Genomic DNA, 24,761 nt, shown 5'->3' with positions numbered 1-24,761 from the left:
AACTTCTATTAAGACCTTTATTACAAACTACAGGTGATATTATGGTTCATCATCATACTGCCATGCATCATCCTGAGGGCCTTCACTTCATTACAGCATGTTATGGACATTTATGTTTAGTGCATAGGGGGAATTTAAAAGAAATGTTGCCAGTTAACACTTCACCAGGGATATTTGACAAAACAAGTAACTGGCCTCTTAGTTGTTCACTGAGAGAGGACACAGAACTTCAGGGAGGCAGTATTTAGTGTCTACGGTCCTCGCCTCTGGAATTGTCTGGTAGAAGAGAGACACTCCTGGTCAAGTCTGTTTGGGAGCACTACAGACATTACCGTTATGGGCATGTTGGTCTGTTAGAGCCTGGATTCCTGACTTATCAGCGTTCCCATTGTTGAGATAACGTGATAATCTACATATTGCTGTCATTCTGCTATGCAATGACGGTTGGAACTCATATCATCACCCACAGAGCCAATCCTCACTGGTTTTGGTTATGATTATGGTTACATATCGTCAGAGACCACGCATTCCTACATGTCTGACATTTTGAAGTCATAAGTTCCCAGTATGACGTATTTATCATCCTGATACACTGAGTGAGTCTTAATTTAACCTAAGTCTGTCTGTCTGTCTGTCCCCTGTGGATTGATTAGAAACCCTGCTGCTGCTGGAGACACATTTGTGTGCTCCAATGGCTCCATGCACAACTGCTGACTCACTGACCCAACAGGCCTAATGCAGATAAAAAACAGCCCCATTCAAGTATTACACACACGTTATTCTGCTATTGCTGCGAGGCCATAATTGGCACAATCTATATAATCACAGTATTTGAAAAACAACATTCCCACTAGAATTATAACATGAAATGAATAGTTCACAGGTTAAAGGTGTCATGGTAAACAGTGAATGTTTCAGCAATCCCTCAGTGTGTCCAATTAGAGCTGCTGAGGCTTCGGGGAAACCCCCAACAAGAGGCCAGAGCTCTCACTAATACTGTACTTAGAAGTGAAATCTGAGAGCCAGCGTATTATTGGAGGAGAGAGAAATGGAAAAAGTCCTTTGAATGAAAGACACTGGAGGATCCTTGTTTGCAGAAAAAACAGTGCACACAGAGAATATTATAATATATTTCACAGCCAGGAAACACACTTCAAGCTCCTAAGCTCGGCATGGCGCTTCCCCTTGTCTTTATGTTGTTCTCTCTGGACCTCATTTCTTCACAGTATCTGACACATGCATTTACATAGATTTAGCATGTTGTATCCAAACATGCAAAAACACAAAAATGTTCTTTTAAAATTACGTTTGAACATGAATAAAAATACATTTGCAAAAAAAATGTAGATTTGGGGTCCCTCTTTTCTTTTCTTCATTTATTCACTCCATTCTTAGAAGGCATGAGGTGGATGGGGGTCTGTTCTGTGAACTATTGGGGTAAAGGGGCTTCGTCCTCCTCTGTTTGGAGTCCTTCAGGACATCGGGGACTACAAGGGGACTGCTTTAAATAGCACCACAGCTGTGGCAACTAATCAACAGTGCAGGGACAGCTAACCCGAGTCAGACTGGGCCTTTAGCTTCAGCTGCTGCAGCTCAGCCCAGACTCCCCCATACATATTTTTGTGGTGGTACAGCCCAACACCCCCTGCTGAAGCCAGAAGACTGGGTCAGCATGTCACATCCCCCATCCACACCTTTTCAGTTCATATCAGCAGATTTCTGGCTACGTTACCACATAATCCTGCTTTTTCTATGAACAGTTACTCCCCATCCACTTTTATACACCAGTCCCACCATCTGTCAACAAATCAGCAGAGATATAAAATCTCCTCCTTTCATCATCAAATCCATTGTGTCACAAACATATGATCAAAATAGCAGGTCAAATCATTTCTGACTCGTCTCAGTTAGCTCACCAATTTTCCTAACAGCCGAATACCTGCATGCGAAAGGTTCCACCTAGAACCCTCTATGCAAGGATCTACAGAGAATGCTGCTGTAATGGTTTCTATAAACCATCTTGTTCAAGCCACTGGCACACAGCATTGTTTGTCCGGATTGTTTTTTTATTCCCTTATTTCTGACAGTGCACACTCTCCTGTACATAAAAACATTAAAAGCCATGTCTAACATCCATGTCTAACAGTGTATTCTTGTGGCACTTTTTCATATCGATGATGTATTTACGTTGTCCATAGCTGCCTAAAAAGATACCTGTTTTGGGAAAGAAAAGAAAATGGAAGAATGCCACTGAGCTGCACAGACGTCTGCTATTCCAGGACAACAAACCTGACCTGTGAGATGATCTGAAGAGATGTCAGGACGCTCTGTTGTGTTCTTACTTTGGGTTTGAATGTGCTTATCAGACTAGACTGAAGACCACATAGGTGATGAACTCTACTCAGTGCTTCTGACTTTGGGTCAACCAGGGTGAAATCTGGTGCTGCTGAAGTGGCTGACAGCCCTGCAACAAAAAACATATATGTTTGTGCTTTTTGCAGAAGAGAAGCATTTTTAGTGTATCAGAAATCAGATGACAGTCGTTTTTTTTTTTTTTACATATTACAGTAGAAATACAGCAGAAGTTATAGTTATAGGAGGTTTGCAATTGAACCGTTTCTGTGTGGAACTACGTGAGTAGTAAGTAATGTCACTATTTCCCAGCTGTGAGTCGTGAGTGCTCAGCTGTCATGAGGAGAAAAAGCAGCTCCACCACAGAACAGGTGTGGACTGTGGTGGAGCTGGCCACACTGAGCTGCTTTACAGGCCGAGTGAATCAAGAGCTTTTGCAGACATGACATTTAGCAAAAAAAAGTAATTAAGTTCAGCATCATATGAAACGATGGGAAATGACACGTATGATTTAAAATTTGGCCACAATGCCTTGCAAGACTGTCTTTGAAAACAACAATTCTCTCCATTGGTAAGATGTGGTCTGAATTGGCCCAAAGTTTATACCTAATTTGACCTGGCTTAGCCAAGAGGCGCAACGCATTAAGATAAACTAAATTAAGATATAACTCCAGACATAACACCATCAATTGCATCATCATAAACCTCTATATTACCGTGCAGTTCGTAAAGAAATATCTGATCTAGCAAAGGGTTTATATTTGTACTGTTTTCACTATGTGAAAGATGAGTCTTGTCTCCTCACCTTATAAACCAATAAAACCATAAAGCCACAGCTCTCTTTACAAGACCCATCCAATTTCCCTCCTGTTATTGTTGCTGCTTTATGGGAGCTTGTGCAGAACATAAGAATCGTTTACTGCCCCCTAGTGAAAAGAAGTAGAACATGCCCCTAACAAACTTTGTTTTAAAGTATAAAAACAAACTCAATGTGAGATAAAAGGGGTCAAACACAGTTCAGGCCTGTACTTCATTCTACATTATTTACACACATTTACATTGGGACTGTCAGTGTATCGATTGGTCAGTGAGCCAGAACCAATCATCAAGTCATGCAAAATGTATTTAGATCAGATGACTGATCTCTGCTGCTGTCTACATGTGCAGGCTGCAGACTCACAAGCATGTGGAATAGGACATATGATATCATTTATGCTGGTTAGATCTTTCCTCAGGGCTGGGAAACCGAGAGCTCATCCTGTTTGCACTTTTCATGCTTTGGCTTAGTAGAGTGTGTTTGTTAAAGTTCCTACCTCAGAGAACAATGTTCAGGAAAAACATTATTTTATACATTATAACACAATAAATAAAACATTATTTATTACAATATGCAATATGTCTTCAGTAAGAAACAAGAAACACAAAATGCAAAAAATGTTGCTGTTTGTATTTGTTAACTGATTATTGTTTATGCTTTGGCCCCTGATGTTTCACTGTTGGTGAGTAAAACATGTTTTCATTCATGTGTGGTGTATATTTTTAAAGTCACTTTTCTTTCCAATATATAGCAATATTTGTGATCTTTGTCATATTTACTTATTTTTGCAAAATAATATTAACAATAATGTTAATGTCAAATCTAAATATTTAATTAAAACCTAAATGTTAAATCTAAATATTAAATCTAAAGTGAACTTTTTCAACATACAACGTGACCAACTGCAGATGAATTATACTTATACCTGTACAGTTTAACTGAATGTAGTATCATATTGTTTGCTTCACATTTATCCAATTTGTGTTTCTAAAGTAGAAACTTTTCATTCATTCATTCATTTTTAATTATATCGAACATGTAAATAAAAAAAAGAGAAATCGTACAAACAAAAGAAAACAAAACAGAAAAAAGTATTGTTTACAAACAGTGATGAGGAAAAAAAACATTTAATGATTGAATCTACATATCTACCTCACCCCGTCTCCATAAGTCATTCATTAATAATTATCTTATACTTAATCAGATTCCTATATATTTATAAATATGTTGTTTACCTGTGCTATAAAGTACCAAAAATCAATGTAATAATAAATACAATATAAGTAATAGAAATCAGGCTATATATATTTATACATATATACAAACTCACACACCTACATAAAATCAACTAAAAACAAATTTCCATTTTTATTTATAGGAAAAAGATATGAAGATAAACTAAGGAACAATAAATATTAAATATTAAGTCACAAAATAAAGAAACAGTAAAAAATTTTTGCTTGATATGATACATTTGATTGTGTATAATGTGTCATGTATGTAAATGTTGATGTTCTAATTACAAAATGAATTAAAAGACAATGACAATATTAAATAACATGTACAGGTTTATGACCTGCTGTGGGCTGGAGTGATTTAAGACTCAAAGGGAACTTATGGAGGATAATGTGAGTTCAAACCAGTAGAAAAGTGGATGGAGTTCTGCGCGGGGAACATCGGGGGCACGGCCGGACACGCACTCCGGCGTCAGTCAGGCAGGTTTGCGCGACTTCCTGGTCCGGGAACGATGTGACACTATCGCGATAGACAGTCTCTCTCTCCGTGAGCAGTTCCGCGGCGGGGGCCTGGCGCTGGAATGCGAAACTACAAGTTTTTCAGCCAAAACAAACAAACAACCGACAAACCTCCGACGCTCCGTCTCGCTAGCACCTTAGCTGCCCCCCGGAGTCAGCTGCGGTCCGAGCCATGAGGGAGACGCTTCACATGCGGTGGGTTTCATCCAGACGTCCGCGCTAACGCTTTAGCATGGCTAGCTAGCTAATCCATCAACACCCAGGCTTGTGACAGCTGACCACTGGGCTACAGCTAGCACTAGCGCGGCTAGCTGCAAGAGCAGTTGGCGAAATTGAGTAGATCTCGTTCAAACTCGTTCAGATGACTGTGTGCTGCGGTAGCCACGAGTGTCGCGGGACAAACTCCCCCGGTGGTGGGGATGTTATTTCCCGCGGTAGCCTCTCTGTACACCGGCATGGTTGTTTGTTTGTTTGTGTGTTGCACGGTGGCTAACCGATGCTGCTGGTAGCTAGCCTGCTAGCTAGCGCTGGTATGTCGTCGTTGCTTGGTGCAACAGTACGACCAAACAAACAACAACAGCCTGACAGGCACCTTGTTGGCACCCTTCTGCTAATGGGAATGAAAACCACTGACTCATTTCTGTGTGGGTGCGTTGGTGCTCGACTCTTGTACTGAATGAATTATGCTCTTCCACAAACTCACGTTGTCATGTCTCACAAAGGCTGTTAAATTGACATGTTGCTGCAGTTACTGCTGACACATCGGGGTATGTGAGGGACATTTTGCAGGCCAGCAGTGCTAATAGGTTTATTGCAGCATTCCCCTGACATTAGATTTTCCTCTGTCATCTTCTGCACCTTCAGGGGATGAGAGATTGGCTGTTTCCCCCACTGCTGCTCTGGGCCCGTTGACTCTCTGTGTTGGCTCAGGATGGCGCAGGGAGGCTCTCAACTCGACTACCACATCCTGCAGGACCTCAAGCAGCGTTTCCCGGAGATCCCAGAAGGGGTAGTGTCTCAGTGCCTTCTGCAGGTACTCACACACTCACTCATGCACATGCACACAATAGCTGTTGGCAGATTGTTGAAAATTGTGACAGTGTGATATTCACACGCACAGAGGGTTGTTTTATTGCAGGATGTCTTGCTATTTTTGTACAAGTCAGCCTTTAGTGTTATCTCCTTTCATGTATGACAGTCGTTTTATTTTAGAATATAGGACTAGATGGTGAATATCCCCTTGTACGTTTGAAGGTCTTCTGCACAATTTAAGGTACCAACTACCAGCAGATGTTAGCTGGTGTTAGTGGCCACCAGCAGATGTTAGGGACGTAACCTCGGTTTTGCACCTTAGCGTCATCAAGTGTTTTGGCCTTGTGAACAACGATACAGGCCGATCTTGAGGGTACGCTGAGGCTAAAGGTAAATGTGACTGGCTACTGGCTTGTAGGGCAGCACTATGAAAGCCATGTGGCCCACTTAGTAGATCACCTCTATGCCTTTTTATATTAAACACTGTACCATTTTAGAACATGGAGACAAGATGGAGAATATCCCTTGTATGTGTCTTGTACTTAATGCCTGCCGCCAGTTGATGTTCGCGGATGTTAGTGAACACCAGCGGATGTTAGGGACAAGAGTTCCAAAGATGAGAACTCAAACACTCTCTAGCCGTTTTCAGACATGACCCCCAGGGGATGTTTGGAAGATTGGGTTCAGTCTTTGTCCAGAGCTTGCCTTTCACACACGCACACATGCTTTCTCTGCTCAGACGCGTTCACAACAAAGAGGCAATCTCTGGGCGGTTCAGGTGAAGGGTGGTGCAGCAGGCAGGTAAAGGGCGTAACGTATTAATTCTACTGCGGAGATCACATGTTTTTGTTAACAGTACTAAACACCGTTGTCGGCCCTTATCACCAAAAGCTGACATGGGAGCTTTTGGTGATAAGGGCCGACAACGGTGACAATCTTCGTTCAGTGTCTTCCACGTGTATCGCACTTCTGCTTCATTTTTGTGTCTGTTGCATGTCAGAAACGTTATCAAGATCCTGCTGTGTTCTCAAATTGGCTCGTCCGGATTTTCTGTGAACTATTTTCCAGAGGACTAGCTAGAAAAAGTCCGACGGGAGTCCGTAGGTTAGGCAGTTAAACATTTTGGTTCACACTTACGGCCCTCTGGAGAATGTTTGGAGAATCTCAAGAGTTCAGTGCATGTGTGAAAGCAGCTTCTGATCCAAACTGAATTTTTAAGTTGAGACTGTTCTGTTTCTATTTCAGAACAACAACAACCTGGATCTCTGCTGCCACCTGCTGGCTCAGGAAAGTAACAGATACCTGTACGGAGAGTTTCATCACAGTCCAGAGGAGGGGCGACTCAGCCGAAACCACATGCTTCACATTAGTCTGGGCTACCCAGGCTCGGAGGCGGCTAAGGCCAATGGAGGAGTGTCAGGAGTAGGGCGCTCTTTGGTGCACAGCACAAGTGACAGTCACATCGAACCCCAGCGGCAGAGCTACCCTGAACCACTGTCAGCTCCCGCCACCATGGCCCCCTCCCCTGGTTACAATCCTTTCTTCATGAACGATCAGAGCCGCTCAGCGAGCACTCCTACCCCTCCACCCTCAATGCAGGGCATGTCTCCCACATACTCCCCTGTCCCACGCTACACCATGAACCCCATAACAGTCACACTTTCACAAACTATCCCCAACGTCCCACAGGCTCTGCAGATCCCTCCTGGCCACTACGCTAACAGCACCAACACAACCCTGTATATTCGACCTTCACCCTCCCAGAGTCCTCAGCCAGCGCCCTGGTCCTCTTCAGGGGCACCTGTCTATCAGCATCAGCAGTCCCCCTACAGTACTCCCACATATGGCTCCCCTTACAGCTCCCCTCAGCATCAAGTCCAGCCACAGCCTCAACCGCAGCCCCAGCCGCAACCCCAGCACCAGCAGTATGTCTTCCTCCCTATTAGCTCCCCAACCATTCCCAGCATGCCCTACCATCACCAGCAACAACCCCAACAACAGCCAGCTGTTTACAGGCCCTACCACACAAAAGGCCCCCTAAAGAACCAGATAGAGATTACTCTGGAGGGTCCACGACCTCGCAGCAACTCACCTGTGCACACCCCTCACCCCCAAGGAGCACTTTACATGGCCACCAGCCCCTCCCCGAGCTCCCCTTCAAGGGGCATCACTATGACTGGACCTCCAGGCCCGGCAGCCTTTCACCCTGGGATGTATCTGCAGCACCAGGGCCCCGCCAGGCCTCGGCCTGCCTCCTCTCCTCAACCAGGCCAATCAGCCTACACTTTCAAAATCAAAGTGTCCCCCGGCGGCCAGGCCCAGAGGCCCCTCAGCTCACCTCCTGTGGCTGAAGCAGAGTCGCTTCTCAACATAGTTGACCAAGTGGCACACAATGCTGCTCCTGCACCCATCCTGCCCATCTCCGCTCTACCAGGGAACATTACCAATCAGTTTCAGCCAATGCCCCGACGTACCAGCTCAGGCTCTGATGACTATGCCTACACACAAGGTAAATTAATTAATTTTCTATTACTCTGTATTTGTGTGGTATTCTTCACATTCTAAATTTACATCTTTTTGTCTGAAACTGGCAAATTAAGTGCCTAGCAGTGTGTAGTGTTAATGTCATATCATAGGAATCATTTGTTAGATTTACTATATTTTAGGCTGTTCCCTCAACCATATGATTTATAAAGGATGTAAGACAGCTTTGTCATTTTTCCTGTTTAAATGTGATTGTTGTCTGGTGCAATATATTGTCGTGATTGTAGGAGTTTTCAGTCATCAGATGTTCTGTACCTCAATGTCCGTATAAATACTATTAATTGATGCAGTGTATTAACAGGGTACTGAAGTGAAAGTAGCTGGTATTTAACAAGAATCCTGTGATTCGTTTGTTCTCCTCCAGCTCTCCTGCTTCACCAGCAGGCCAGGATGGAGCGTCTTATGAAGGAGCTGATGATGGAGAGGCAGAAACTAGAGCAGCTCAAGGCTGATGTCAACAACATGGAGTATGACGCGCTTCAAAGACGCTTTCGACGAGTTAATTCCAGCAGTCTTATACCCAGAGTAAGGACTCGTTAGTAACACTCGTTACGCATTTGTCAATTTTATGTCACGACATATCTTTTTTTATACATTTCCATATGCTCACAAAACATGATGCACCACCACAGACTGGTTGTTGCCTCACGAAAATACTTTTCTATGGATGCTAATTTGGATCTATTAGCTACATCGCAACTGAAATTCTGGGTGCACATCAGCCTTTGGACTTTTTCAAAAAGGAGGAAAGAATCAAAAGTAAAATTTCATAGTTTAGTTGTCCAAGTGCAGGGACAATGCAGTAATAAGTCATTGTAATAAGGAGACAGGTTAGAAAGGGACACTGGAGAATATTTGGTGATCTGTTTTTATTCAATCTAACTGGGTTGCGTGTTTGCTCTGACTGCAGCCTGAAGAAATGACCCGATTGCGGAGTTTGAACAGAATGCTTCAGATTGATATCGACTGTTCCCTGAAGGAGACAGATCTACTGCAGTCTAGAGGTATACATACACACACACACACACACACACACACACACACACACAAATGCACATTCCTGCACAAACCTTTGAAGTGTGTCGCTGTTTTATTTGAAAGCATTGATCTTGAAAGAGTGGAGCCCAGAGACAGACAGAGTTGGGTCCTAAGTGATGGATGGTACTCCATCGCACTGCATACAGATTCAGTTCTCAAAAATGACTGGTTGGTCCTTGACAGGATGGGGGCCGATCTACGGTTGGCCCTCACTGGGTCTCTTCACAGTGACTGACTGATATATGATCCTTGTAGATTACACCGTTTCTAACAGTACAGCCTTGAAATGCCCCTAACTACAGTGTGTGGAAATAAGTTGTAATGCTTTATTTATTTACCTGCAGTGATAATATTGTAAGCTGACACAGTGTAACTGGCAGTAGACTCAAGACTGAGACCACTTTCAGTTAGTCCTTTGCCACTGAACGTTTGGACTGTAAATCTCCCCCGAGTCGCAGTTCTTTTGCAGACTGCAGCAGCGTTTCCTCCAAGACTTATTTGTATTTTGTTGTGTTTATTTGACCCTCTACCTGAACAGGGCTGAGAGGGTTGTGCTTTAGAGAAACATCCCCACAGCATGATGCTCTCATGTTAGGCTTCATGGTTGTGATGGTGCGTTTCTGCAGATGTTTGACATTAGGGTCAGAAACGATACAAGATGTTTCAGGCCAATGAGGATTAGGGATGAAACAGTGGCAGATTTTGTGGTATAACATGGTTACGTTCCAGATAGTTAGTTGTCCTGTTTCCATCTTTAATTACCCAAATTACTGCGTTGATTTGATCGATACTGTTCAACAACAAATAAAGCTAGCAAGTCTCCAAGACACAGAAGCAGCAAACAACTTACATTTGTAGTTGTGTTCTAAAAGCATGGCGTAACAGAATTTTTTTAAGCAGCCCTTACATTTAGCTATAAAATGGAAGCAGTGGTTAGGAATGACTGAGCTTTCACTTTCACTTGTAGTCTGGTGAACCAGCAGTAACTGAACTGATGAGGAAGTTGTGGATTTATCTCTCAAATAACCTTTTGGCAAACGCAGATCAAGAAAATGTGATGTAAACGCCTTGTTTTCAGGCTGCGGTTTCTCTTTGACGCTTAAATCTGTGACTGGTGAATCACCTGGGCTCCAGTCTTTGAGCTTTTGTCAATAAATAAATTTGAACTTGCAGAAAATAATAGGATTTTCAAGTCAGCCAATCATTTTAAGCATCGTGTCTCTTCCAGTGTTAAAATGCTAACCCCTGCAAGTTTGTAGGCAGACAATAAAATTGATACTCGGATCATATTTGTTCTATGGGTGTTTGCAACTATTTATCACTGTTCTTTTCATTTAATTTTAGTATTTATTATACAGAAACATTCTTTGTCTGCTTATATTATTTTTGGTGGTTTGCAAAATATTTGATACTTAAGGCTGTGACCAGTTTCAGTGTTCAAACTCAGAAAAAGTGTTGTAATCTTTGTTGAAACAGCCAATATAATTGCATAATTAGCTTGAATGCTTTTAGCGTAGTCAACTATAAGCAAGTGAACTCCCTTATTTCATGTTGACTTAAAATAATATCTTATGTCGAAGTGAACTAGGTCTCCTGGCAAAATCCTGTAGAAGTCTGGATCATGCTTTAAATTTAAGTGTGTATTTAATATCTGGGATTCCCAAGAGGCTGCTAAGACCGACTGAATAAGAAAAACACAAGGAGCTGTGTTGGTCGGGGCATGTTGCTTCACGTGCCACACATGATAAACTACAACCCAGGATGGTCCGTTTGAAATATGGAGCCATGAACTTTAAGGCTCTTTTGAAACCAAAGCACAAGAAGTTGGTTATATCACAATGAGGCAGAATTGTACACCTCTGGAAAGTTATTACATATTATGAATTTGATTGGTCAATATATTTAGTAGCTAGATGATGTCTTATTATGTTCAACAACTTTTGTTACCGTCATCCCTGCGTTTCTTCATCCTTTGTGCTTTGCAATGAATGCTGAGGCTGCCATCCTCTCTCTGAACACCACAGCCAGTCAAGAGGCCCAAAGAGAGAAGCTGGAAGCCAGTTGGACTTCTGGCTGGGATGGGCACTTCTAAATAATCGTCAGTATCAAATTTGTGCTTTTCCTCCACAGGGAAGTTTGACCCGAAAGCAATGAACAACTTTTATGACAACATCCAACCTGGTCCAGTTGTGCCGCCTAAACCTGGAAAGAAAGGTGAGAATTGTTCAAGCGGTTTTTGGGCCATGAATAGGGATCATGAGATATTTTCATAAAGGTGTGTAAAGGGGGAGAAAATAGATTTTCTACATGGTAGAATCATATGGTAATACTGTAGCTAAGATACAGATTTGAGTTTCATTGCAAGACCATTCAGGTCCTTGTTACTCTTATATTTGTTGTATTTGGCTTCCAGCACATTGAGTATTTGGGAAATTCTTTTAGAAAATGGAGAATAAAAGCTAAACGGACCTTGGTCTGTGTTGGCCTCCACAAATCTGTTGGCATGGAAACACGGTGAGAAACCTTGCCGTTAAGTGAATGCCCTTGTCTATCAACATTTATATTTAAATAGTTGATGCTTGAATGCGTGCCTTGCACATTTGTTGAGTGACAGCCATGGTTAATTCCAGCCCTGAGCTGATGACACCTAAATTGTTGCTGCATTTTACGCTTTTATCACAGAACTAAATAGTCTTTTTTATGTTTCGGTTCCTTCTGTTCGTGTCAGAGGGGGAGCAGGGCTCCAAGCCAGCGCCAAGGCCTCAGAGGGACGAGGACTTTGAAGGCGCCCAGTGGAACTGTGAAAGCTGCACCTTCCTCAACCACCCTGCACTCAACCGCTGTGAACAGTGCGAGATGCCCCGCTACACCTGAGCTTAGGTCTGTGCTGTATTTCCCATCCCCTGCCAATCCTTGGATACTATAAGCCCCTCCAGAATCTGCAGAATCTGTCTAGAGGTCTTCCCCCGTCAATCAATATATACGTCCCTCTTACCTGCTGAGGAGGAGCCTTCTAGACTTCTTGTCCTGCTCCCATCCACTACTCCTGTGCACTTTGACCCTTGTTTCTGTTGGCGGATGATGAATCTTATTTCCGGACGGTTAGAGACTCTAATCATGGCAAATGTATAAAGAGGGAGTGACATGCTGCGACTCTGGCAGTGGTTGGGACAGGGGGCTCCTGAAAGGTCAAAACAATTGGGGTTTTTAAAGAGACAAGGAGCTACGGCTTACCTAGCGAACATTCCACGCAGAATGAGTGACTGCCCTGTTTACACAACTGTGCCCATTCCTGAACTCAACATGGAGGAATCTGTCTTAAATCCAGAACCTGTAACTCCCTCTGTGACGGTGGATTAATGAAAGCAAATGGTATATAAGTTCTGACTAATGCGAAATGTAGACTGTACACTGTATCTAGCTCTGTATTAGAGCTCATTTCACTGAAAGAACACTAAAGACACGTGCATTTAAGTATATTCCTGGTACTTTAATGCATATTATGCCACCCTGTATTATGTGTTCAAAAGATGTTGATTTCCTGTGCAAATGCCTCAACTTGCTGTACTTAATAAAGGAGCTGATTCTATGTGACTTGACCGTGCAGCTTGCATGTCTGTATAGCTGATGTCATAATTCACGGATGCCCCCAAAAGGAACCAAATACACATTTTTTTCACAGTACATGTTTATTATGTTAGTAATCAAACCAGTGGGAATCAAATACAGCAGCACATGGCTGTGGCATGCACATACACACACTCTTTCTCTAATGTAGGTAGGGGGAACTGAAGCTTCTGACCATTTTAAATAAGGTTTGAGAGGACAGTCATTACCAGAGCAGATCATTGTAGGTCCAGTCACCCCTCATGTTCACCCTGTCCTCCTTTTAGGTATGAAACTTTCAAGTTTCCATTTAAAGTCCCACTCCAGTAGCTTATTACCCTAAAACAAACAAAATTACATATTCAAAAGGTAATGAAAAAATCCCCCAATGGACATTAAATGACATCAATATAACTCTACACCTTCCTTCCTCACGCTGTGTCTGGGATCTATGAATGTGTCTCCACCCTCACTGCTCACTTGCAGTTGAGGAGCCTTTTCCAGCTGCTGTGCTCCTCTCATAGGTGGACAGGATTCCTAGGTTTGTGACATCACAAACTGGTTGTCTGAGGGTCCTTTCACCCATACAGGAATGCATCAGTGGTGAACCTTCGACTCCTGTTCACTTCCAATCTGCAAGCAAATCGCATCAGGGCTTTCTCGTGGAGTTCAACTTTGGTGCACATTGACCTGTGATATTTGCTGGGAGCGGGCCCTGAATCCTTCTTTTTCAGGACTTGCATAAGTTTACTGTACTGCTTATTTCAATCAAAATATGTTTATGTATAAAAACTACAAGGGGGACATGTTAACATGTTTAAAAACTTGATTTTTAAACGTGTGATCCCCTCAGCACATTGCACCCTTCCTAAAGTAAAGTATCAGGGACCTTTAACTTAGAAGCAAAAACCACATATACTGACCTTTTCAGTAACTACACTTATTTCCTTCTGTTGCTTCTCCCTCCCATTTGACAACTGTTGCTTTTTAATGGGGCCTCCTCTACTGAGAGCATTCCCACAGCGTTTCCTACGAGTGGGAAGATAAGGAGGCATCACATGGGCTGGTGTGTGCTCCATGACATGTGGTATGATCATGCAGACATGTGCACACGCTCAGCAGACATGGTCATTTGCCATCTTCCTTCCCACTGGTCTGCTTGGAATGAATATTACTTAATTATGCTTACTGCACATACTTACATATAATACAACAGTTTTATCAAAGGTAAAACTCAGGTTATGCTGCAGGCCTAATTTAGTAGCCATAGGTTTTACCCCAGTTTACATGTAAGAGACACACCTGCTCATTAACCAGTAAATGTTCTCATCCTATTGTTTGAATGTTCCTGTGGAATGTTTCCCCTGTGTTTAGGGAGTTCCTGTTTATTTATCAGTTCTCTGTCAAACTCAAAGAGGGCAGCAGAAAATCAAAACCAGTCCACTGGAGCGTCATGACATGTTTTCATCAAAGTATTTTTCTAGAGGAAGACGACAAAGCCGAGTTCCAGATGAAGTGTATCTGTGGGGAAATGTGGCATTTTGCATTTCCTTAGGTGGACCCAGTCTTCCTCACTTTGTCATCCTCAGGATGTGACTTCAATAAGACGTTTCCTTTTAATTCCCTGATTGGCTGGAGTTTCTGCTTTGCATCCTCTGCTCTGATTGGGTGATTTAGTCCACGAATCGTCCTGGTATGGGGTCAGTGAATCCATCTGTTCCCTCCAGATTTTCTGCCCAAATCTGAGACCTACTGGAGTTCCACTTAAAGGGGACGCACTCTTCACTGAATGGTGACATTGTCTTAAAAAAATTAAACTGGCTGGTTTTGGATTTCTTTGCTCACAGCCTGCTTTGCTACCAAACCCCCCCGAGAGAGCCCAGGGCTTCAGTCCAATAAGTGTGGAAAGTCTTTGGGACAACAAGTCAAGAGGCTCAATTCCAGCATTCAAAGTAACAATAAGCATTTGTGTTTAACATTTTTAAGCCTTTACAACGGCGATAGCTGTGGCCAAAGGCATTAGGTTTTCAGGTTGTCCATCCTTTTGAGGGAGTTTCTTCAAATGTGGATCAAACGTTCACATGAACTCAGGGATGAACTGATTCGAATTTGGTGGTCAAAGGTCAATGTCATCGTGACCTCACAAAAAACATTTTTGGCCATACCTCAAGAATTCATATGCTAATTATGACAACAAACACTTAATTCCATCTATAAGACTGGATAGACAAACGGCGGTAATTCTACTTGTAGTCTGTGGTTGTGAAACGTTGTAACAGACAGAAAGTTCCTATCACTGAGATGACTTGAGTCCTGGTTTCTCCTCTTCACTGGCATATTCTTAGTAGTAGTCTTCGTAGTTTTTCGGGTTGAGGCAGTAGAGGATGGCGCCTCCAAAGGAGAAGATGGTGGACCCCCAGGCCAGGCCGTAGCCCCAGTTGAACTCATGATACATCCTCAGACTGATCGTCTCTATGAACTTGATGGGGAACAGGACCAAGCTGCACACCTGAAGCACCACTGCAAAGGAATAAAAGTGGGAAGAGAGAAGGTGTTTATGTCAAAAATAACATATAACATGATGCGTGTTTAAAGCAACCACTGAACAACTTACAAAAGCTGGAAGGAGAGGGATCTGAGGTGCACTAAAGCCACTGAAATCTTACATTCACATTTGAAACAAAGCAGGATTTATTTGCCTTGGAGTCTTACCCTGACAGTCAGCCTACTATGCAACCTACATTTCTTTTGGAAGCTGGACAGTCATTGTTTTGTAATGTTGGATTATCCCTCAGCTCTTCCCTTTTGCTTTGTTATTTCGCTTCCAAAGGGACCGAATCTCTTTTTACGTACCTGCAGAGAACAGCATGACAGCCACAGGCTTGTAGCAGCGACTCCTGCAGCCGAAGCACAGGGACACCAACGCCACGAGGAGGGAGAGCAGGGTGAGTGCCGCCCCCCCCAACAGCAGGGCCAGCGTGGCAATCTGCCAGTCTGAGGCAAACACACACAGGGACAGAGAGAAGGAGGGGGGGTGGTGGAGTGAGGAAGCATGAAATCACACTGAGATAGAGCGTGACATAGGTAGCTAAAACGAGGTTACACTGGAGAGCTGTGTCCGTGCTGTTGACAGCAGAGAGGAAGGTGCACAGATAAATGAGGAGGGGGAGAGGGAGGCTGCAGAGTAGGTCACAGGCCGCTGCCATGCTCAAACTGTCACAAGAGAGAAATTAATAGCCACAGTGTAAACACAAACTATTTGTGGTTCGAGGGATGAGACAACTCCCCCGTGCATATTCTCAGAAACTCAACGATTGCTCATAACGTTCTGATGTGAGCCACCGGGGAGCCGCGGTCAGTGGCAGCACAGGAATGTGAACCACGCGGTCAATGACCCTCAAAGCGAGCACAGCAGTTTTCTGGCTGACAAGAAGCAAACAAACGAATGCACGTACGCTCGGTTACGCTCAGATTTCAGCAGGCTCAGTAATGGATCCCCAATGCAGCAGAAAGACAAAGTGATTCTTGTGGGGTGACTCAGATAATGAGCATCCCTCCCTGTTGGCGAAAGTGCAAAGCTCAGCTGCGATCTCAGCGTCCCATTCAGATTTACTAGAAAAACACTCAACTGGAAAAAAGAAAACACGTCTTAATCTTGTTTCCTTTCCTTGTTGGAGTGGAAACAGACAGAAAAGCAGAAGGGGAAGAACATGTTCGTCAAAAAAAAATCTAAAAATATTATAGGAGAGCAAAGAAAAGACTCAGACAGACTCAAAATATCTAAATTATGGAGACTTAATTATCACGGGACAGAAACTGGGGATTGTTGCGAGCCTGTTTCGTAACTTTGCTGTGTGCTCACGGAAACAGGAGGTGCACATGTAAACAGGCAGGGATATTATGATGAAGCATTCGATTACACAGGAGGAAGTCATTTAAAGTACACTGGGTGGAAGAAAATTAATAACATCAAAGTATAAAGGGGAGTTGGCTCTAAATAAGAGATTCAGTGTTACAGTAGATAGACTGACAACATTGTCATCATGGTTCCTTTATAAGTATGAATGTTATTGTTTATCATGAAGCCCAGGAAATAAAGGAAGTTTAAGCTCTGCCAAGAATATTTCCTCTCTGTTGAGGCAGAAAATCATTAAATCATCCACCAGTGAGGAGAAAGTGACAAAACGTAAGCAGCTTAAAGTGCAGTTCCCACTCGTGTTGGAGGGCTTTTTTCTAGGGGGCCAAGCGGCTCAAATATAAACAAACATCAACTGCTTTTGACCAAATATGGCTCAGGATTTAGAGTTTAAAAATGGGCCCTGTCACCACAGGATGTTGGAGAGAGCCCACAAAAAGCAGAGCACCCGTTCCCCTCCGGCCTCCAGCTTGCATAACACCAGGCCCCCTCAAAGACCGACCCCTCGAATTTCCCTGCCACTGCCTCGCTGGCGGCCTCGCAGTAAAAAAAAGAGAAAGAAAAAGGCCACGGTGACTTGACCCGCAGCTGTCAATGCAAATTGCTGGAGAGATACAGTATCATCTCTAGGTCAGTTTGGTGCCTTCAGCCAAGCCGGTCTGCAACCAAAAATTCTTATCAGTGCAGCCGCGAAACAGCAGGATGCAGAGAGTCCTCTCATCTCCGATTTGGAACATGCCCTGTGCGCGCCGTGCAAGAAACACAGCCAGAGTTATAGCGCTTAAAGGCTTTGACGAGCAGGAAGTGCCAAACTATTAATCAGGGCCCTGCATGATGACAGATGGAAAAGTAGATACAGTACACAAGATCTAATCTGAGAATTAATTATGGACCCTTGTGTGCATGTCCGGGGCTGCAGAAGTGTTTCTCGAAAAAAAACAAGAATGCTTCAGGGCCCCATTTCGGTTTCTTTGTCTGAGACAATGGCGGAAGATTTGTGTCACAGAGGAGCCTTGAGTGTCTCTCTCTGTCTCCCTCTCTCTCTCTCGCTGAAGTGAAGGTAGCAGGAAGATCTTTAACCAGAGGTCCCTGCTTCATGACTCCATGAGTCAAGACATTGAATCCCTACCAGCTCTGTGAAGAACACACTGTTCAAAGAGAAGACATTCACAAAGTACAGGCTCTGTAACATAGTACATGATTAATATGCTTTGGCATCACCGCGTCTGATTGAGCTGGACTCACTCACACGCTGGCTCCACATTTATCCCCTCATCTCACACGGAGCTGGCATCCACACACACACACACAAAGATTTTGCATGACCGTAACACATTCCTAGCCATGTGTCTTTTTTATGATTTACCTCTGACCCCATGCCTGAGTGTGTGTGACTGAGAAAGAGAGGGAGAGCTGCCATATGTTTCTGTATATTTTTAAAACTTCGTGAGCCTGTAACAAGACCATATTTCATGTCTCCTTTCTAACTCACACTGCAACGCACTGTGTTCTCCTGGACACACACACACACACACACACACACACACACATGCAGGCCTTGCAGTACAAGCTCAAAACATCTAAGCGGCCAGCTGATGTTTCAAACTAACAGGATTTATTTAATGCCAAGAGCATGACACTGAGGAAATATTGGGGGGCAGACGGGGGCTAGAAACTGATTACCGGGATTCAAATCAATAAGCGGAGCCAAGTTCAAGCCTGAGGAAATGGGCAGTTTGCTGTGTGCATTAACTGTGGTATGCTGCTGCTGCTGCTGCCGCCGCTGGGAGCTGACCCGGAGACTGCATGTCTTTATATGGCACCAAAGTGCACTTTGTCTGTGCTGACAGAGGAGGGCCGGGGCCAGCGTGACCCACAGTTACTCATCCCTCAGACAGAAGGAAAACATTTTTGTCAGACTAACAAAAACACAATTCACCACTCACGCCGCACACATGCAAGGAGAGGCCCGGAGGCAGAGAATGTGGATATGATATTTAGCTGCCTCAGACCTGAGAGTTTGGTCAACTTTTAGGCCAAAATGACGCTTTAGCAAGTTATATGTAGAGATTCAGGTTCTTGATCACCAACGAGCACTCGCCATTTCTTGCGACCTTAGAACAGCAGCGGTGGTCAACAGGGATTCTTCAGCACCTCTTTAAAGACCAGTCAATTTGACATGTTCAAGGCAGCTTTTGTTTTCTAATTCACAATCAATTTCAACCTGATATATTAATATGACAAACTGTGGCCCGGAAATGTACCAGAGCGGAATTTGTTGCAAGAAAAATGTACATTATACACCAAACAAAGTACATGACTGTTGTTTTGAATCTCATTAGCTTTTATAGGCTGGTCGCCATGGCTGAAGAGATGGCATTTCCTGACATCACAATTGATTTTCTTGTTAATGTTCACAGACACCAGTTAAAGTCCAACAACCCTTGTTCACCCCTGTTTGTGCAGCTGTGGGTGGAAATATGAAATGCTTCCAAATTAAAATGAGGGGATTCCATATACAGAAGTTTCCCCCTCTAGCAGAGAGAAGCAGCATTGCTGGAGTGCTTCACTTGTTTCCCTGGTTACTAATCTCCAGGCATCTGGACCTCTGGGGAGCTCTCTGCTCGGAGTTGCCCTCGCTCCTTGGCCGGTGGAGAAACCCACACAAAGGCTCATTTTGTGCGCAACAAAAGGCCAAATGAAACCCCAGCTGGACCGCTCCTGGCGAGGCGAGATTCCCACATCATTAAGTGTCGTCCTGGGCAAAAAAACTTAACTCTCCCTGCATAGAAAATCAGTGTTGGACCTGTGTTATTATTGACACTTTTCTAGACTCAAAAGTTTTTTCCTCGGTTATTTCGCACAGTTTTACGCACGCCATTGTTCACCATCTTACTTGGTGTAGAAAAAGGTTCTGCAGTTTAAATTAACCAGGCAATAGCTGATTATAAAGTAATTAACATTTACCATTCTCTGGGGTGATGTTTTATAATTCTCACGCACAGAACAGATTGCTTCTGCCTGCAGGGACTCCCTTTGTTATCCCTCTGCTCCGTGCGTCTCTTTCATTTCAAGATGTGGGTGTCTGCTGCGTGCACCCCCCCAAACTCTACCCCATCCCGGCCGCAGCATTTGAAACAAAAAGGGTGTTTTTTGAGGATGCTGCGGCCTGTTTCAAAACTTCACAATAACACGGAGGCGGATCAGCAGCAGCCTCCCGTCACCATGGAGCGTGTCTCTCACCCGTGGCCAGCGTGCTTTTGCAGGACCACTCCACGGAGCTGACGGGCTTCCAGCAGGACGCCCACAGGGACAGATGGTACTGGTCGTCCGCCGTCACCCACGCCGGGCTCAGCATGGCCCCGGCGTCCAGGCACAGCGCGAGGAACACGCACACCAGTCCCACCAACTTCAGGGGCGTCAGCACCGACACCCGCACCTCCTCTGTGCCGCTCAGGGATGAAGCCATGTCCGATCTAAAGTAGCTCACTCATCCAAAAAAGAAAAAAGGAAACTTGGAGAAGAGCATGTGTGATTTCGAAACGGTGGTCCGCGTAGGAGTTGCGGCAGCCCCCCCTGCCTGTGCCCGGGATGAGGGAAGCAGGATGGGGAGCTCCGCGCACTGTGCGTCCTGAGGAGCCGGAGCTGAGATCTGCTGAGAGACCCGAGCTGAACATCACTGAAATAACACGGTGCTACTGCTGCTGCTGGGTCCTAGTGCACACACACACACACACACACACACACACACACACACACACACACACACACACACACACACACACACACACACACACACACACACACACACACACACACACACACACCATCTCTCTCTCTCTCTATGTCTCTGATGCTACTTTTAAAATTATAATGCAATTTTAGATTTATAAGTGATTCAATTAACGAGTATTTTTATACAGTGTGGAGGCAGAACTGAAAACTGGAAAAACAGTTTATCAGTGAGAATTATTCAAATACACCACACATCCGTGAAAAGCTGCACAGGATTTTAAATAGTTTTTCCCACGTATTGTTGTTGCTTTTTAAAATGCATGCGATGTGATGAAATGTTAGTTTCAGTGGTTTTCACTTTTAAATCAGCTTTACTTGCGACACACTTCCCCCTTCTCTTTCTCTGCTCTATCTCTTCAGTTTACACTTCAACACCCCAATTACTGTCACACACACACACACACACACACACACACACACACACACACACACACACACACACACACACACACACACACAGAGCTGAAGAAAGCTCACACTAGTATTTTTTTTCCTAATTGAACTTAGCTAATTCTTTATCCCTAGGGAAGTATCTTGGAATTAATACATATTGCTTAACACACACACACACACACACACACACACACACACACACACACACACACACACACACACACACACACACACACAGTCTTTTTGAAGCAAATTAACTTAGGAGTTACATTTACAGTCTCTGTGGTAGACGCCTTGTGAATTCACCATGAGTTCCTGTATAATGTTATTAGCTGGTTGGTGGAAACACTCAATTAAAGAACAGTCGTAGTCTATTTCATAAAATGTTTCAGCGAGATTTCAATTTTATACGTTTATGTTATTTCTTTTATATGCAGTTTTATATATGCATATAAATATGTACATATATATGTGTATGTCGCTCTTTCAGTCCTTCACAGCAGTTTGGATTTGACTGTGTGTGTGTGCGCATGTGTGTGTGAGGGAGGGAGGGAGGGAGGAAGACAGACAGAGTGTGTAGGTCACCTGTTCCTGGCGGCAAAGTCTTTCAACATCATTGCTGATGATTACAGATTGTAATCAGTGGAGACTCACATGGTTGCAAACAGGAGAAACACACACCCACCTCCTCAGTGTTGCTGAGTTGAATTACATTCACATGTGGAAGGTGTGTTACTGCTGAGAATGAACATTTAAATGGACTTACACAGAACATTAAGCAGACAAACCCTGACGCCCTGACCTCTGTGGTGATGAAGGCATTTGAGCGCCTTGTGCTGTTCCACCTCAAAGCCATCACTGACCCTCTCCTGGACCCCCTGCAGTTTGCCTACAGAGCCAACAGGTCTGTAGACGATGCAGTAAACATGGCCCTTCACTTCATCCTCCAGCACCTGGACTCCTCAGGAACCTACGCCAGGATCCTGTTTGTGGACTTCAGCTCTGCCTTCAACACCATCATTCCAGCTCTGCTACAGGACAAGCTCTCCCAGCTGAGTGTGCCTGACTCCACCTGCAGGTGGATCACAGACTTCCTGTCTGACAGGAGGCAACACGTGAGGCTGGGGAAGCATGTCTCTGATTCCAGGACCATAAGCACCGGTTCCCCTCAAGGCTGTGTTCTTTCCCCTCTACTCTTCTCCCCGTATACCAACAGCTGCACCTCCAGTCATCAGTCTGTCAAACTCCTTAAGTTTGCGGACGACACCACCCTCATTGGGCTCATCTCTGGTGGGGATGAGTCCGCCTACAGGTGGGAGATTGACCATCTGGTGACCTGGTGTGGTCAGAACAACCTGGAGCTCAATGCTCTGAAAACAGTGGAGATGGTTGTAGACTTTAGAAGGAACCCAGGCCCACCCACCCCCATCACCCTGAGAGACTCCCCAGTCGACACTGCGGAGTCCTTCTGCTTCCTGGGCACCATCATCTCCCAGGACCTCAAGTGGAAGCTGAACATCAGCTCCCTCACCAAAAGAGCTCAACAGAGGATGTACTTCCTGCGGCAGCTGAAGAAGTTCAACCTGCCAAAGACAATGATGGTGCACTTCTACACCTGCATCATCGAGTCCATCCTCACCTCCTCCATCACCCTCTGGTACGCTGCTGCCACTGCCAATGACAAAGGCAGACTGCAGCGTATCATCCGTTCTGCTGAGAAGGTGATTGGCTGCAATCTGCCATCTCTACAGGACCTGTTTGCCTCTAGGACCCTGAGGCGTGCAGGTAAGATTGTGGCCGATCCTTCCCACCCGGGTCACAAACTCTTCGAGGTACTTCCCTCCGGCAGGAGGCTGCGGTCCATCAGGACCAAAACCTCACGCCACAAGACCAGCTTCTTCCCGGCTGCAGTTGGCCTTATCAACAAGGCCCGGGACCCCCACCTGACTTGGACTCTTATCCCGCCCCCACGCCTCAAGTCTGTGTTACATTAACACACATTACATTACATTGCACATTGCACATTGCATATTGCACATTCACATTGCACTCCTGTTTTGCATTTTACTTTTTACTTTACTTTTTATATCTTTTATATCTTTTTATTTTATATATAGTTTTTTTCTTATGTGTAGTACTTATTGTGTTTTTATGTTTTTATGTTCATTGTATGCACCTATATACCAAGGCAAATTCCAGGTAGGTGTAAACCTACTTGGCAATAAATACATTCTGATTCTGATTCTGATTCTGACAAATGGAAAGTGTTGTCTCTTCCTCTACCATTAAGAACCAGCTGCCAATGAACCAGTGCTGATCAGTTGATGAGAGCAACACCCAAATGACTGTGGGTGAGGAAACAGGTTGGTTTTCTTCATTAGTCAAGAGGGAGACTTGTTTCAACAGTAAACGTTATATTTCTAATGAGCTATGAGCAAATATTAGTCAGTCACCTGCAGAGAAAAATGTTGATGAATCATGTGTTCAAACAGAGGTGTCACTAATGAGCCCAACAGTTGTTCTTATCAATGGCGGATTACCAATGATCCATGAAGCATCTGTAAATGATATACTAAGCATCTATAAATCATTTAGTATGAAAACCTTTTATAAATGATGATTCATAAGAAACCTTTTTATCCTTTTGACTTCGAGCAATGTGATATTGAAGTAGTGTCTGAAGGAGAGGCATCACAGGCCGTTCCTTCCTGCAGCAGTGAGACTGTAAAACCAGCTCTGCTCCCAGTAAAACTACATGCACACCATTATGGACTGCACTTCTCAACTGTGCAATATTTTCTGTACTATATTCATTTGTCTGTGCAGTAAATGGTTTGTGTGCAATCCATTCACTGTACATATTCTGACACATAAAACATTTCTTTACACTGTATATACTGGTTTTATTACATTTACATTTTCCATATTTTTTCTATATTTGTATATATTTCTTACATTTTAATTTATAGGGTGCTCATAAAAACCAAACCTTAAGGAATTGAGGCAACTACTAAGGTATTTTCTGTCTGTTAATCAGAATCAGAATTGGGTTTTATTGCAGAGCAGGTTTATACATACAAGGAATTTGCTGTGGTGTATTTGTGCAAGTACATATCTAAAAAATATAAAAATAGGAGAACATTTTTTTATATAAAAAAATACTGTATACTATATAACAATAATAATAATAATAATTATTAGTATAGCCCTTTTCTTAACAATTTTACAAAGTGTTTAACAAGAAGACGTAAAATACAAACAATAAAAACCCAGACAGCTGACTAAAAGGACATTGGCCACAAAAAACAGTAAAAATGAATAAAAGAATTGTAAATAAAAAGCAGATGGAACAGTCAGAGAGGTTTGACCTCTGTACTTTTCCTGTGTTGTTCTCTTCACACTCAGTCTCTGGTTGTTCTCTCGTGCTGTCATCGTGTGTCGATCCAGTCCAGGATGTTGTGAACTGTCCCTTTAACTGAGGGGCAGGGCCGCATCACTGACCGCTGCACACAAA

General features: G+C 43.7%; 2 protein-coding genes across 3 annotated transcripts; one reads left to right on the top strand and one right to left on the bottom strand.

Moving 5' to 3' along the window:
* Positions 1-4,827: 4,827 nt before the first annotated feature.
* tab3 (TGF-beta activated kinase 1 (MAP3K7) binding protein 3) lies at positions 4,828-13,131 on the top strand. 2 transcript variants are annotated; one of them, XM_035176657.2, is made up of 7 exons: positions 4,828-5,118; positions 5,788-5,956; positions 7,201-8,464; positions 8,864-9,024; positions 9,410-9,503; positions 11,668-11,751; positions 12,266-13,131. In XM_035176657.2, the coding sequence occupies exons 2-7, from the start codon at positions 5,855-5,857 to the stop codon at positions 12,409-12,411; spliced, it is 1,851 nt and encodes a 616-aa protein (XP_035032548.1). In that variant the 5' UTR covers positions 4,828-5,118; positions 5,788-5,854; the 3' UTR covers positions 12,412-13,131. The 2 variants fall into 2 exon arrangements, with proteins under 2 accessions (XP_035032548.1, XP_035032549.1); XM_035176658.1 differs by lacking the exon at positions 12,266-13,131 and adding an exon at positions 11,980-12,218.
* A 76-nt stretch (positions 13,132-13,207) lies between these two features.
* On the bottom strand, positions 13,208-20,728 carry tmem47 (transmembrane protein 47). The gene is made up of 3 exons (XM_035176659.2): positions 20,303-20,728; positions 15,997-16,137; positions 13,208-15,663 (listed from the first exon to the last, which is right to left on the bottom strand). Exons 1-3 carry the CDS (start codon positions 20,526-20,528, stop codon positions 15,485-15,487), a joined length of 546 nt encoding a protein of 181 aa, XP_035032550.1. The 5' UTR covers positions 20,529-20,728; the 3' UTR covers positions 13,208-15,484.
* Between the last annotated feature and the right edge of the window lie 4,033 nt (positions 20,729-24,761).

Source organism: Hippoglossus stenolepis, chromosome 14 (genome assembly GCF_022539355.2).
Source record: "Hippoglossus stenolepis isolate QCI-W04-F060 chromosome 14, HSTE1.2, whole genome shotgun sequence".
NCBI lineage: Eukaryota > Metazoa > Chordata > Actinopteri > Pleuronectiformes > Pleuronectidae > Hippoglossus > Hippoglossus stenolepis.
Note: the sequence above shows the minus strand (reverse complement) of the source record. Positions and strands in the feature narration are given on the sequence as shown.

Coding starts and splice junctions, on each gene's coding strand:
- tab3 (XM_035176657.2), top strand. CDS start 5,855: ATGGCGCAGGGAGGCTCTCAACTCGACTACCACATCCTGCAGGACCTC. Junction 8,465..8,863: donor TGACTATGCCTACACACAAG/GTAAATTAATTA, acceptor GTTCTCCTCCAG/CTCTCCTGCTTCACCAGCAG. Junction 9,025..9,409: donor CCAGCAGTCTTATACCCAGA/GTAAGGACTCGT, acceptor CTCTGACTGCAG/CCTGAAGAAATGACCCGATT.
- tmem47 (XM_035176659.2), bottom strand. CDS start 20,528: ATGGCTTCATCCCTGAGCGGCACAGAGGAGGTGCGGGTGTCGGTGCTG. Junction 16,138..20,302: donor CAAAAGCACGCTGGCCACGG/GTGAGAGACACG, acceptor TGTTTGCCTCAG/ACTGGCAGATTGCCACGCTG. Junction 15,664..15,996: donor TGTCATGCTGTTCTCTGCAG/GTACGTAAAAAG, acceptor ATTCCTTTGCAG/TGGTGCTTCAGGTGTGCAGC.